Raw genomic sequence first — 15781 nt, forward strand, 5'->3', positions numbered from 1 at the left:
AGTTAAACTCAAGCCGTTATTTGAGAGTCGAGTCGAGCTTTGTCCTCGTGATTAACGGGACAGAAGTGACAGAGGATGAAACACGAGACACAAACAGGAAAAACAAACATGCAAATTCCACAGAGTAAGGTTTCAAACGGTCTCTGCTGAAGCAGTGTGGAAAGAGCCAGGGAAGAGCCTGTATTAAAGGTTCCTACAGTGCAAACCCCTGTATTAAAGGTTCCTACAGTCCAAACCCCTGTATTAAAGGTTCCTACAGTGCAAACCCCTGTATTAAAGGTTCCTACAGTGCAAACCCCTGTATTAAAGGTTCCTACAGTGCAAACCCCTGTATTAAAGGTTCCTACAGTGCAAACCCCTGTATTAAAGGTTCCTACAGTGCAAACCCCTGTATTAAAGGTTCCTACAGTCCAAACCCCTGTATTAAAGGTTCCTACAGTGCAAACCCCTGTATTAAAGGTTCCTACAGTGCAAACCCCTGTATTAAAGGTTCCTACAGTGCAAACCCCTGTATTAAAGGTTCCTACAGTGCAAACCCCTGTATTAAAGGTTCCTACAGAGCAAACCCCTGTATTAAAGGTTCCTACAGTGCAAACCCCTTATGACAGGTTCCTACAGTGAAGACCCCTTCTGAAAGGTTCCTACAGCGCAAACCCCTTTTGAAAGGTTCCTACAGTGCAAACCCCCTATGAAAGGTTCCTACAGTGAAAACTCATTATGAAAGGTTCCTACGGTGCAAACCCCTTATGAAAGGTTCCTACAGTGAAGACTCATTATGAAAGGTTCCTACAGTGCAAACCCTGGATTAAAGGTTCCTGTGGTAAATGCATCTAGAAATGACTCACTTTGTCCCTGTGGCCCTTCCCTTCTCAAACGTGGCTCTTTGTGAACTGGGTGAACCATGATGGAACCAGAGAATGCCTGATGCCCGCTCTTTTCCCGTCATGAAGCTTTAATCGACACACGTGATGTAAAAACAGATTCCACGGCTGTGACGCCGTTAAAGCAGAGTAACACTGTAACAGCTGCTGTGATGAACTATTTCTCACCACAGCTAAAATAAGTCGTCCCACGGACTTTACATTGTGAATGATGTAACTGGAGTGTGAATGTAAAGTTTAAATTTACAGTAATGTAAAGTTTACATTTACTGTACTGTAAAGTGTACATTTAGTGTAATGTAAAGTTTACATTTACCGTGATATAAAGTTTACATTTCTGTGATGTAAAGTTTACATTAACTGTAATGTATGGATTACATTTACTGTGATGTAAAGTTTACATTTACTGTAATGTAAAGTTTACTACATTTACTGTAATGTAAAGTTTACATTTACTGTAATGTAAAGTTTACATTTACTGTGATGTAAAGTTTACATTTACTGTAATGTAAAGTTTACATTTACTGTGATGTAAAGTTTACATTTACTGTAATGTAAAGTTTACATTTACTGTAATGTATGGATTACATTTACTATGATGTAAAACAGTGGTTCCCAAACTTTTTGACTCGAGGGCCACATTGGATTCTAAAATTTGGCCGAGGGGCCGAGCCAGGAAAATATGGTGTGTTTGTGTGAACGAATGAATTACTATAAATTACACTTAAGATTTGACCTATAACTTGTAACAAAGCAACAAATGCAAGGCTCAATGTACAAATTGTTTTCCAAATGCATTAAATATTGATTAATTATCTACTGTCTTCTACTGTCCACAAGAGTCTTCTACTGTCCACAAGAGTATTCTACTGTCCACAAGAGTATTCTACTGTCCACAAGAGTCGTCTACTGTCCACAAGAGTCTTCTTCAGTGTGTTAAACACTTGTGCTTCCTGCTTTATTGGCCCCGGTAGCTGTTTGTGGTGATTTTTTTATTCTGCGCGCCATAGAATTTCTTGTGCGAGCAGTGCACTATGTGCGACGAGCAGTGCACTCTGCTATGTGCAACGAGCAGTGCACTATGTGCGACGAGCAGTGCACTATGCTATGTGCAACGAGCAGTGCACTATGTGCGACGAGCAGTGCACTATGCTATGTGCAACGAGCAGTGCAACGAGCAGTGCACTATGTGCGACGAGCAGTGCACTCTGCTATGTGCAACGAGCAGTGCACTATGTGCGACGAGCAGTGCACTCTGCTATGTGCGACGAGCAGTGCACTATGCTATGTGCAACGAGCAGTGCACTATGTGCGACGAGCAGTGCACTATGCTATGTGCAACGAGCAGTGCAACGAGCAGTGCACTATGTGCGACGAGAGCAGTGCACTATGTGCGAGCAGTGCGCAGCTGCGCAGGCGCGCAGCTTAGAGGGAACAGTGTCCTCTCTTGGGGAAATGTGGGCATTACAGGTGAAAGGTAAAATGAACTGCCAGCCACAGTATCGTGAGTTTGAATCCCGACTCGGACATTTGCTGCATGTCCTCCTTTCTCTCTCATCATTCCCTTTCCTTTCTTTCTCATTCCATCTACTGTCTAACAAAGCCTACGGAAAAAAAGAAAACAAAATGTTGTTTTTAAAAAAATGTTTTTAAAAATAACTTGGACAAGCTTGGCGGGCTGGATTGAAAGGCCCAACGGGCCGGATGTGGCCCGCGGGCCGTAGTTTGGCCCATGTTCATTGGAACATTTGGCAGTTCTTGTAGTTGTTCTTGTTGTGTTACTTTTATTGGGGTTGGCAGCAACTGAAAAGGTGCATTTACCGCCACCTGCTGTTGGTGTTCGTGTTTGTAAATGTCATAAATAAGTCTGTGTTTGTAAATGTCATGAATAAGTCTGTGTTTGTATATGTCATAAATACTTCCTCTATAACCTCCGGATCGTCATTATGACATAGGACGATTAATGACCCTGTTCTGTCTCAATGTGTCAAAAAAAGTATCAATAAAGGTAAAATTACTGAGTTACACGGTTTAAAACTCTATATATATATAATGCAGCAGTCAGTAGATAATACGTGTTACTCTTTGCTATTTATAACATATTATGATGTAAAAGAATCTATATTTTGATCTTGTTTTTCCAAGCGATTTAAAAAAGCTGACAATGTTATCATACTTCTTAGATATTCAAATAATTAACACATTCTTACAGATTTAATGTCGGGCGAGAGAGATTTGTATATTTATATTTTTATACATCAAGTAACACAATGTGCAAAATGAAATATATCTTACCAATACCAGACGACGCCACATTGAAAACGAGAGGTAACGCTGCAAATCACATTTGAATGGTTTCTATTGTTTCTAAATATATTTCAGTGACTGAATATTTAAGACTAATATAATAATATTTAGGAATAATGATGATAAAAAATGTTAAAAGAGGCAAAAATGGAAAAGACATCTGAAGTGGATAAGTTTCATTGTGTGGAAATGACAGTTTAACGCAGTGCTTTTGGGGGGCCCCGGTGCTTTTGGGGGCCCCGGTGCTTCTGGGGGGCCCCGGACACTGGCTAGTTTGGGCGGTCGCCGCGAGGGGTTGTGGGAAATTGAGTTCCAGTGTCCAAGGTGTGGCTTCGCAGAGTTTGGAGTTTTTCTAGCGCCCGTGTCCATTTTATGAGCACATTCCTGAGTCCCCCGCGGCCAAACCGTATCAAACGCACGTGTCAAACGCGGTAAACCGTCCCCGCGCTCCCGTCACGCGCTCACGTAAACCCCCCGCGCCCGTTACCCCGACTTCCCTCAGTTAGTTCCTAGTTTGTTGATGTTTTCCCCTCTGTTTTTTGGGGGGGAATCTGACGTTCTCTGGCCGCTGACGTCCTCTGATCCCGCCCACGCGTTCCATCACGCGCTGTGATTGGCTCCCAGCGGGGAATCCACCTCTTCGATTGGCCCAGAGCCTTGTCGCTCGCGCCCGTGACTCGTGTGGGAGTTGCCGGTGGAGAGCGGACTCGGGCTTTTTGTTGAAGCGGAATGAAGGTAGGACCGATTTAACCGTTATTCTCCGACATCGCGCTCATCACGCGCGCTCTTTACGCATTCAAGTCACGGTTTAGCGCGTGGTGTAATCGCAGGTTTGATGCGCGAAGGGACACGTGACGTTTCGCGGCTGAAAAACGACTCGAAACTAAGACATTTCTCCTAAAAACGGAACGCGAGCGGGCAAAACGTACGCGTCTTTTCTTTACGATGTCTGAGAACGTTCACCGTCGCCGTCTGACCGCGTTCGGACGTTTTTCCCGTGATGCTACTTGTGGAACGGACGTTGTTCTCGACGTAACTCGCGTGACCCGATTTCACGGCAACGTTTCCCTCCGTGAAAACCGAATTTCACGGTGTATTTACAACTCTTCTTGTCGCGTTTCGGGTCTGGTTGAGTCGGTCCACATTTAGACCTTTCCCATCCGTCTCTGTTGCCATGGAGACCGGCCCAGCCCGCTCCCAGCCATCCTCTGTCTCCTCCTTATGTTGTAACCGTGGCCTGGACTGGTTTAGTCCTGGTTTAGTCCTGGTTTAGACCTGGTCTAGACCTGGTTTAGTCCTGGTTCAGTCCTGGTCTAGACCTGGTTTAGTCCTGGTTCAGTCCTGGTTTAGACCTGGTCTAGACCTGGTTTAGTCCTGGTTCAGTCCTGGTTTAGTCCTGGTTTAAACCAGGTTCAGTCCTGGTTTAGACCTGGTCTAGACCTGGTTTAGTCCTGGTTTAGTCCTGGTTCAGTCCTGGTTTAGTCCTGGTTTAAACCAGGTTCAGTCCTGGTTTAAACCAGGTTCAGTCCAGGTTCAGTCCCGGTTCAGACCCAGTCGAGTTGGACCACATTTGTCTCTATATTTGCTTGTTTGTGTAAAACACATCATCTGTTTAGTCCGTCTGTCGTTGCTTTGCACTCGATGATAATAATAATAATATTATAATAATAATAATAAATATAGCCGCAAGCGGCAATGATCGGCCCTCGCCACGCCGCAAGAGGAGGGGGCGCTAACGCGCCCCAATTGTCCTCTTATTACGCCTACTGCTGAATCTGTGACGCTGTCACATCTTCTCCCCTTTGTTTTACCATCAAAAAGCAATTTTATTTAGAATTCTTGGCAAAATGTGCGGCTTTGCCGCACAGACACCGTGACTCTTTGAATAAAAATGTGGATAACTTTTGATGGTCCACCCCTGAAGATGAGTCTCACCAAATTTCAGGTTAATATGTCGAACGCCCTAAGAGGAGTTCGTGAAAGTCTAAAGTGTAAACATGTTCTGGCGATTTCCCCATTGGAATAACATGGGAGGTTTTGGTCATCGCGACGGCAAAACCATAACAATTATGACATGGGTCTCATTGACTTTTTTGATGGGGATGCCAAAATTGAGTTGTGTGTCAAATTTCATATAATTTCGCAAAACTAAATATTTAACCTCCATATAAAATCTGTAGGGGGCGCTGTGGCTCCAAATTAATTTATTTCACTTCAAGTAGGTTTAGGGCAAAGAGTTTAACAACTGATTCTAATTTGACGCAATTCGGACTTTATCTGCGCAAACGGCAGAAATGTTAAAATTGGGAGATTTCTGAAATTCTTGCTACAGTTTGCAGCTTCGCCGCACAGAGACCGTAGCACTCTGAATATAAATATGGATAACTTTTGATGCCCCGCTTGTGTAGATGATATTTCCCAAAGTAAAGCTTGATCGAGCTATTGCCCACGGAGGAGTTTGTTAAAGTGTGAAGTGTAAATGTGAACATTTCAGAGATTTCGCTGTTTTCCCATTTCTGACATATATTTGCGGGTCCGCCACACAGAGACCGTAGCACTTAGAATCAAAATATGGATAAGTTTTGATGCCCCGCTTGTGTAGATGATATTCTCCAAATATGAGCTTGATCGGACAATCGGCCTAGGAGGAGTTTGTTAAAGTGTGAAGCGTAAAAATGTGGTGATTTGAGCGATTCTACGATTTTCCCATAAGGATAACATGGGATGTTTCTGTCAACGCTACGGTTACGCCGTACAAAATATGACTTTGGCTCTCATACTTTTATGATCAGGATGGCAAATTAGAATTTTGTTCAAAATATCATGTCATTTGGAAAAACTCTATTGTTTATAGGCCACTCTGAAGGCCAAATAGTCAGAATTCTGGGAAACGTTTGCGGCTCCGTCGCACAAAGACCGTAAAAGTTATCCTTAAAATTTGGATAACTTTAGATACACCACTTGTCTAGAGGACGTACACCGATTTTGAGGTTGGTGGGCAAAACGCACTAGGAGGACTTCGTTAAAGTGTAAAACATAAAAATGTGGTAATTTGAGAGATTTTGTGGTTTTCCCATAGGGATAACATGGGAGGTTTCTGTCATCGCTACGACTACGGCGTAAAAATTTAGGCATTTTTGTGATTGGCTTTTGTGATCGGGACGGCAAAATAGAATTTTGGGTAAAGTTTAGACAATTTTGGTAAAACTAATTTTTGACCTTCAATGTTAATTTAAAAGTCACTCTGTAGGGGGCGCTATCACTGCCATTTCAATTTTGTCAGCCTAAACTGGTCCAAACTAGAAAGTTTAACAACTGATTCAAATTTGGTCCTAATCAGACTGGTTTTGATCAAATGGGAGCAATTTTTAGACCTGCAATATTCCAAAATAAGTTGTCCAACTTTGCGGCTGCGCCGCACACAGACCGTAAAAGGTATCTCAAAAAATTGAATAACTTTAGATGCCCCACTTGTCCAGAGGACGTACGCCGATTTTGAAGTCGGTGGGCAAAACGCCCTAGGAGGAGTTCGTCAAAGTTTGACGTAAACAAAATGGCTAACTCACCTTGTTTTCATTTTCAAAGGAAGATGGCGGCCATAGGGTAAGTTTGGGGGCGTGGCCACAATGATTTTTTTTGTTTATCCTCACGAGAGGAATGCGTGTCCCGAATTTCGTAGCTTTACGCCAAAGTTGACCTCGGGGCGTCTCCCATAGGCGCAATGTATTTTGACTTTTGTCGGTGGCGCTGTCGCGCCATTTTTTAACGAAAAAAAAAATGGCCCAGAAAAAATAAAATTTTTCGCCGATTCTGAATTTTGGGCAAAGTTTGGTGAGTTTTTGAGCATGTTCAGGGGGTCAAATTAGAGATCAAAGCGCTGAAGAAGAACAAGAAAAATAATAATAATAATAATAATATTTTTAGCAAAAACAATATAGCCGTTTTTACTATAACAACAAATGATACATCGTTTGAAAGCTCTAAGCCTTCCCGATGCCGCCATAGGGTGGAATCATCATTACGAGCGCTTACGCGCTCGTCAGTCCCTATTCCGTCGGGATGCCCCGCCCTCTCCCCATAGACTTCCATTGATTTGAGCAGATACAAGCATGGCCCATGCCTGCGGCATGGATTCTCGCGTACGGGACGATGCCAGGAGGGTTTTTGGAGGAATGCAGCGCTTCGCGCTGCTGTTGTCAACAATTAGTGAATGGGCTACGCCCATTCACTAATTGTTGACTATTTCTGTCATAGCAGGAGTAAGTATGCATGATCCATGCCTTCGGCATGGGCTAGTTCACTGTACTTGCCAGGGGCGACGGGGCACCAAACATGCGGGCTGCGCCCGCATGTTTGGTAAGACAGTTGCAACGCTGCCTTCGGCAGCGTTGCGGGAGCAATAGGCCCTCCCCCTGCTGGGGCTCGGGCCTAATTAAAGCCGCAAGCGGCATCCAACGGCCCTCGCGGGCCGCCGGCCTTCCGACTCTGCGCTTTCGACTTGATAAAGATGGCGCCCTTATTGTGTTGAATTAAAAAAGAACTTGACGGACGGCGACACATTGGACATGGCCAATCCAGTGCAAATGAACACAAATGTCGGTCAAATGTGCGGGTCCGCCGCACAGAGACCGTGACACTTGGAATAAAAATATGGATAACTTTTGATGCCCCGCTTGTGTAGATGATTTTCCCCAAATATGAGTTTGATCAAGCTATTGCCCTTAGAGGAGTTTGTTAAAGTGTGAAGCGTAAATGTGAACATTTCAGAGATTTCGCTGTTTTCCCATTTCTGATATATATTTGCGGGTCCGCCACACAGAGACCGTAGCACTTAGAATCAAAATATGGATAAGTTTTGATGCCCCACTTGTGTAGATGATATTCTCCAAATATGAACTTGATCGGACAATCGCCCTAGGAGGAGTTTGTTAAAGTGTGAAGCGTAAAAATGTGGTGATTTGAGCGATTCTACGATTTTCCCATAAGGATAACATGGGATGTTTCTGTCATCGCTACGGTTACGCCGTACAAAATATGACTTTGGCTCTCATACTTTATGATCAAGATGGCAAATTAGAATTTTGTGCAAAATATAATGTCATTTGGAAAAACTCTACTGTTTATAGGCCACTCTGAAGGCCAAATAGTCAGAATTCTGGGAAACGTTTGCGGCTCCGTCGCACAGAGACCGTAAAAGCTATCCTTAAAATTTGCATAACTTTAGATGCCCCACTTGTCTAGAGGACGTACACCGATTTTGAGGTCGGTGGGCAAAACGCACTAGGAGGAATTCGTTAAAGTGTGAAACAGAAAAATGTGGATATTCGAGAGATTTAGCGGTTTTCCCATAGGGATAACGTGGGAGGTTTATGTCATCGCTACGACTACGCCGTAAAAATTAAGGCATTTGTCTGATTGGCTTTTTTGATCGGGACGCCAAAATAGAATTTTGGGTAAAGTTTAGAAAATTTTGGTAGAACTAATTTTTGACCTTCAATGTTAATTTAAAGGTCACTCTGTAGGGGGCGCTATCGCGCCCATTTAAATTTTGTCATCATAAACTGGTCCAAACTAGAAAGTTGAACAACTGATTCAAATTTGGTCCTAATCGGACTTGTTTTGATCAAATGGGAACAATTTTTAGATCTGCAATATTCCAAAATAAGTTGTCCAACTTTGCGGCTGCGCCGCACACAGACCGTTAAAGGTATCTCAAAAAATTGAATAACTTTAGATGCCCCACTTGTCCAGAGGACGTCCGCCGATTTTGAAGTCGGTGGGCAAAACGCCCTAGGAGGAGTTCGTCAAAGTTTGACGTGAACAAAATGGCTAACACAGTGTGTTTTCATTTTCAAAGGAAGACTGCGGGCATAGGGTAAGTCTGGGGGCGTGGCCACAATGATATTTTTTTTTTGTCCTCACGAGAGGAATGCGTGTCCCGAATTTCGTAGCTTTACGCCAAAGTTGACCTCGGGGCGTCTCCCATAGGCGCAATGTATTTTGACTTTTGTCGGTGGCGCTGTCGCGCCATTTTTTAACAAAAAAAAAAATGGCCTAGAAAAAACAAAATTTTTCGCCGATTTTGAATTTTGGGTAAAGTTTGGTGAGTTTTTGAGCATGTTCAGGGGGTCAAATTAGAGCTCAAAAAGCAGAAGAACAAGAAAAATAATAAAAATAATAATATTTTTAGCAAAAACAATATAGCCGTTTTTACTATAACAACAAATGATACATCGTTTGAAAGCTCTAAGCCTTCCCGATGCCGCCATAGGGTGGAATCATCATTACGAGCGCTTACGCGCTCGTCAGTCCCTATTCCGTCGGGATGCCCCGCCCTCTCCCCATAGACTTCCATTGATTTGAGCAGATACAAGCATGGCCCATGCCTGCGGCATGGATTCTCGCGTACGGGACGATGCCAGGAGGGTTTTTGGAGGAATGCAGCGCTTCGCGCTGCTGTTGTCAACAATTAGTGAATGGGCTACGCCCATTCACTAATTGTTGACTATTTCTGTCATAGCAGGAGTAAGTATGCATGATCCATGCCTTCGGCATGGGCTAGTTCACTGTACTTGCCAGGGGCGACGGGGTACCAAACATGCGGGCTGCGCCCGCATGTTTGGTCAGACAGTTGCAACGCTGCCTTCGGCAGCGTTGCGGGAGCAATAGGCCCTCCGCCCTGCTGGGGCTCGGGCCTAATAATATTTTTAGCAAAAACAATATAGCCGTTTCCACTATAATAACAAATTATACATCGTTTGAAAGCTCTAAGCCTTCCCCATGCCGCCATGGGGTGGAATCATCATTACGAGCGCTTACGCGCTCGTCACTCCCTATTTCGTCGGGATGCCCCGCCCACTCCCCATAGACTTCCATTGATTTGAGCAGAAACAAGCATGGCCCATGCCTGCGGCATGGATTCTCGCGTACAGGACGATGCCAGGAGGGTTTTTGGAGGAATGCAGCGCTTCGCGCTGCTGTTGTCAACAATTTGTGAATGGGCTACGCCCATTCACAAATTGTTGACTATTTCTGTCATAGCAGGACTAAGTATGCATGATCCATGCCTTCGGCATGGGCTAGTTCACTGTACTTGCCAGGGGCGACGGGGCACCAAACATGCGGGCTGCGCCCGCATGTTTGGTCAGACAGTTGCAACGCTGCCTTCGGCAGCGTTGCGGGAGCAATAGGCCCTCCGCCCTGCTGGGGCTCGGGCCTAAAAATAATAATATTTTTAGCAAAAACAATATAGCCGTTTCCACTATAACAACAAATTATACATCGTTTGAAAGCTCTAAGCCTTCCCCATGCCGCCATGGGGTGGAATCATCATTACGAGCGCTTACGCGCTCGTCACTCCCTATTACGTCGGGATGCCCCGCCCACTCCCCATAGACTTCCATTGATTTGAGCAGATACAAGCATGGCCCATGCCTGCGGCATGGATTCTCGCGTACGGGACGATGCCAGGAGGGTTTTTGGAGGAATGCAGCGCTTCGCGCTGCTGTTGTCAACAATTAGTGAATGGGCTACGCCCATTCACTAATTGTTGACTATATCTGTCATAGCAGGAGTAAGTATGCATGATCCATGCCTTCGGCATGGGCTAGTTCACTGTACTTGCCAGGGGCGACGGGGTACTGTCTGACCAAACATGCGGGCGCAGCCCGCATGTTTGGTCAGACAGTTGCAACGCTGCCAAAGGCAGCGTTGCGGGAGCAATAGGCTCTCCGCCCTGCTGGGGCTCGGGCCTAATAATATTCCGATGCGAAAACAATGTTTCCCATTTTCCAAATATCATAAACTATACATTTTCGGAAAGCGCTTGTGCTTTCCTACCTCATGGTGTGGGTCCCTGGTCACTGACGGGTACTTTCGTTAATTTTGAGTGGGCTCCGCCCACTTTGTGTTTTTGGCCCTCTACACAGTAATAATGTTCAATTTTTGCATTACATGCTTATATGCACGGAACATGCAAGAGATGGGGAACGTATTCGTGAGCTACTTAGCGCAAATGAGTGCTTTATATGGGGATGACGACCGCTTTGCGGTCGTCATCTCAATGTAAAGTGCTCGTTTAGTGCGCACTTTTGCACGGGCTTCGCCCGTTTACAACGGTAATGTTCCATTTTCCTACTACTAATTAGTATGCACGGGGCGTGCGTGAGTGGAGGAGTGCGTTAGTGAGTGTTTGGAAGTGGGCGAGCGCTTCGCGCTCGATTTCGTGCGCACTACGTGCACTTTCGCAGCCGTGCTTCGCACGGCCTTACGAGATTAATAGGCCTCTCGCCAGCTTGTGGCGCTCGGGCCTAATTATCTAACTCCTCAGTCTTCACATTTTATTGAAAGTTATTTGTCAAATTCTATGGTGACGATGCACAAACACAACACAAAAATCAGGACTAAACCCGGACGTAAACTTGAACTAGACTGGGCCTGGAACGGGACCCGGCCCGGATGTCCACGGCTCGTTCTCAAGCGTCCCGGGCGGCATTCGAATGTGGGGCAGTGTATCAGAGCAGTTGTGTCTTTTCCTGAGGGTTCTTGAACGCAGCATCGACCCACTTCTTCTAAAGTGGGCCATTCATCCCCCGAGACTGGGCCAACGGCAGAATCAGACGCAGCACACACGCTAACAAATACTACTACACGCTAACAAATACTACTACACGCTAACAAATACTACACACTAACAAATACTACACACGCTAACAATTACTACTACACACGCTAACACATACTACACAAACAAATACTACATACGCTAACAAATACTATACACGCTAACAAATACTACTACACGCTAACAAATACTACACTTGCTAACACATACTACACTTGCTAACACATACTACACTCGCTACCAAATACTACACACGCTAACAAATACTACACACGCTAACAAATACTACACACGCTAACAAATACTACTACACACTAACACATTCTACACACACTAACATACTACACACGCTAACAAATACTACTACACACGCTAACAAATACTACTACACACGCTAACACATACTACACACGCTAACTCATACTACACACGCTAACACATACTACACACGCTAACAAATACTACACACGCTAACACACACTACACACGCTAACAAATAGTACACACTCTAACACATACTACCTACGCTAACAAATACTATACACGCTAACAAATACTACTACACGCTAACAAATACTACACTTACTAACACATACTACACATGCTACCAAATACTACACACGCTAACAAATACTACACGCGCTAACAAATACTACACACACTTACAAATACTACACACGTTTACAAATACTACACACGCTAACAAATACTACACACACATAAAAAGACGGTCAATTGTGATTATTTAGGTCTCGTGTCGGAGCTTGTGACATTTTTAGAACTAAATCATTCAAAAGTACTTTTTTTTTTTTTTAAACTGACATTGACTTTTCTCATTTTGAAGACAGTAAAAATCAAACCCGGCGCGTTTTAATCACAAACGCCGTCTGTAACCGTAAAAACACAGCGACTCTAGACCTAAAATCTTTGTGATTTCTGGCGTCTCCGGCGCGTCTTGCCACGCCCGCGCCGGAGACGCCAGAAATCACAAAGACGTCGGTCGTAAATGACATTATGGCGCGACACGTGAAACCGTAAACCGCTGAAGCGAGGCTGTATTAGATTTACGCACACTTTCTCCTCTTGGAACAGGATATGCTGATTAAATATCGCTCGTGTTGCTATCGGAAACGCAGGATAGATTTGACTCCAGGCTCCGTTAAGTAGTCGCGGTGAAGTTCACAAGAGTTTAGAAAGTGGCGCCGTTTGCGATCGCCGCCCCCTGTTGGCACAAAGGGAGCGCAGCGGCATTCGCCGTGTCACCTACACGTTATCTCTGTAACTGAGCCCAAAAACAGAAGGAAAAACTAAAGCGAGCAGATAGACGTGCCGCTTATGACTCCGGCGTTAAACGCAGCGCCTTCTATCGCCGCGGCAACAGGCTTTAACATGTGTCCGGCGGAGAGAGGCCCGTGTGGCTTCTCTTATTCTGCCGGCTCTGAAGTCAACTTGAGTGTTGACTTTCCCCTCAACCGCAATCAAGAAAATGTAAGACGGTGACTTTAAATCTCCTCCTGCCACGCCCTTTTCCCTCAGGGCAGATCAGACGGGCGTAATAGAATGAAACACACCCACTAAAGCTCTCAAACGGTAAATAAAATGGTAAATAAAGCGTCCAGTAGAAACGCAGTGACCAACGTGTCTGCCTCAATGACATCGTCGGAGAGAATCACTTTAGTTTGACCGACTTTTGCAGCGAACTGCGCACGGACCCTCGCCGGTCGTTGGAACAAACGTTGCATGTCCGTCAGGCCTCCACAAAGACCTCCAAGTGTTTGTCGGATTCGCCCGTTTGCCGTTGGCCCTTTTTTTGCGACCAACTCTGCGATTGCGGTGACTTTCATGTGTTTAGCGGTGGGAATTGTCAACTCGTTTAACGTAGCGAGAAGAGGTTCTATGACACGGGAAACTAACGAGAAATCTGTGCTGTCGACAATCCAATCGGCGAAGGTGTTTTCCGCCGGCGTTCACCTTGTCAAAGCCGTCCCGCACTCGAATCGACTCGCTGATTTGAACGGCGGAACGCGTGAACGAAGGCGGGACGTTTCGGCGGCACGTTTCTGGCGGACTCGAGCGATTGCAGATCTTTGCGGTTTTGTGCATGTCCTTTTTGAACCCTCCTTTTGTCCGTGTCCCTCAGGTCGCCGTCGCCGTGGACAGTGAGTAGCCGAGGAGCATGGCGGCAGGTGAGAGCGCCAATGACGCCACCGCGCCACCAACAGGTCGCCCGCAGACACCGCAGTATCTGTAACGCACCTCATTTATTCACACGACGATAAAATAGCTCAAGATGAAAAATGAAAAACGGATCGTCTATTTTGTCCAAAGTTTGTCCATTTTCACATTGAGGCAGAACGTTATTTTGTCCATTTTTCTCACTTCCATTGATGTCGGCCCGGTTTGTGTCGTCCGTGTCTTTGCGGTGGGCGTTTTCTCTGAAGTATCCACTCACCGTGTCCGCGGCGGGAGTTCTGAGGCCCAAATACGCTGAAAAAGTCCAGCAATTAGAATCAAACGTGTCGAGCGCTACAATTGTTTAAGTCTATTCAAATGTTTTTATTTTTTACATTCAAGAACACATAAAAACAAAGGCAGTGAAACGGGAACACGACGGGAGCGACATCTAGCCAATGACAGGAAAAAGAACAGAAAAATGTCCAATTTCGTCCAAAGTCTGTTATATTTATACATTTTCAGGTTAGGCTGCCCCAAATAAATTGTATGTTTGCTGTAACCCGACCCAACATTTTACAGGAAGGTAAATTCTTTTTTTTTTACTTTGAAGGCATACAAAATTCCAAATTTGTATACACAATCCGCCCATTTAATGATAATTAACTCCACTTCGTCTGAATGTTCGGACGTTTTGTTGGCACTCAGCGTCACAGAATAGCGATCAATATCATCTTTTTCACCTCCAAGTCCATGAGCACATCACGCCATGTATCAGTCTGTCTTAAAACCATAAACTTATTCTAAATTCTCACTCTGTTTCACCGACACACTGAACCGCACTGAACACACATGATGTTGTCGCCATTTTTTGATTCTGCCAGTGACCCGCAGTGACCGCCAGGGGTCAGGCTTCAACAGTCAATGACACGTTCTCCGTTCGCGTTAGTTTCATTTCTCGACGGTTTTCGGGACATTTTCGGCTTTAATATATCTCTAGCGAGTTCCAGTGATACAACATTATTCAACACAGCGCTTTTTTGAAAAAAACGGTCGGTGAGTCCGCGAGATATAAGAGGAAAAAAATATTTGGCATAATTTTGACAAAATGCTTTTTTTCTGTCTGCTTTTTTTTTTACCGGGTTGGTCGGGTTACGGCAAACAGACATATTTTTTTGCTCTGCCTTAAGTCCAACTGTAACTTTGACCGTCGGCGCTTTTTTGTGTCATCCGTTTCTTTGCGACTGCCTTTTTCTCGAATGCCTCGAGTTCTTCTTTTGTTATACATGTTATAAATGTAGCGTTTTCTCTTACGACCACTCGCTTTATCTTGGCGTCTAAATGTAGCGTATACTGTGTGCTTTATGTTATATATCATTAGAAGAACGTCAATAGGCGCCAAACACAATACAGAATTAAAATGGGAAAAAGCCTTTTAAACGATAAGAAACAGAAACACAACGCGTTGAAGGGTTTTTAGTCCTGGGCCAACTGGCTTTTGACGCCGGCGCATGTGTCTCTCTCTTTGGCAGCGTTCCTGGACGGCCGGGACGCTCACTCGGTCCTGAAGCGTTTCCCTCGAGCCAATGCGTTCCTGGAGGAGCTGCGACCGGGGAACCTGGAGCGTGAGTGTGTGGAGGAGAGCTGCAGCTTCGAGGAGGCCAACGAGGTTTTCGAGAACAAGGAGAAGACTGTGAGTGCCCGGAACAAACATGTGAAAGCAGACGCCTGGGATTTGTCTCACTTATAACCGACACATCAATATATTTTGTGCCTACGTTTACTTTTAATTAGACAT

At 44.9% G+C, this 15781-nt stretch overlaps 1 protein-coding gene across 1 annotated transcript in view; it reads left to right on the forward strand.

The window, feature by feature from the left end:
- The first annotated feature begins 3858 nt into the window (after positions 1–3858).
- Positions 3859–15781, forward strand: part of LOC140360718 (transmembrane gamma-carboxyglutamic acid protein 3-like) — a 16735-nt gene continuing 4812 nt past the window's right edge. The window contains exons 1-3 of the mRNA XM_072446053.1: positions 3859–3923; positions 13952–13997; positions 15516–15676. Coding sequence (XP_072302154.1) covers positions 13988–13997; positions 15516–15676 — 171 coding nt within the window. The 5' untranslated portion in view covers positions 3859–3923; positions 13952–13987. The remainder of the gene's footprint in view (positions 3924–13951; positions 13998–15515; positions 15677–15781) is intronic.

The sequence above is a fragment of the Eucyclogobius newberryi genome, unplaced genomic scaffold (genome assembly GCF_026437365.1).
Source record: "Eucyclogobius newberryi isolate DKJ021-1_F unplaced genomic scaffold, fEucNew1.0.hap1 SCAF_15, whole genome shotgun sequence".
Lineage (NCBI taxonomy): Eukaryota > Metazoa > Chordata > Actinopteri > Gobiiformes > Gobiidae > Eucyclogobius > Eucyclogobius newberryi.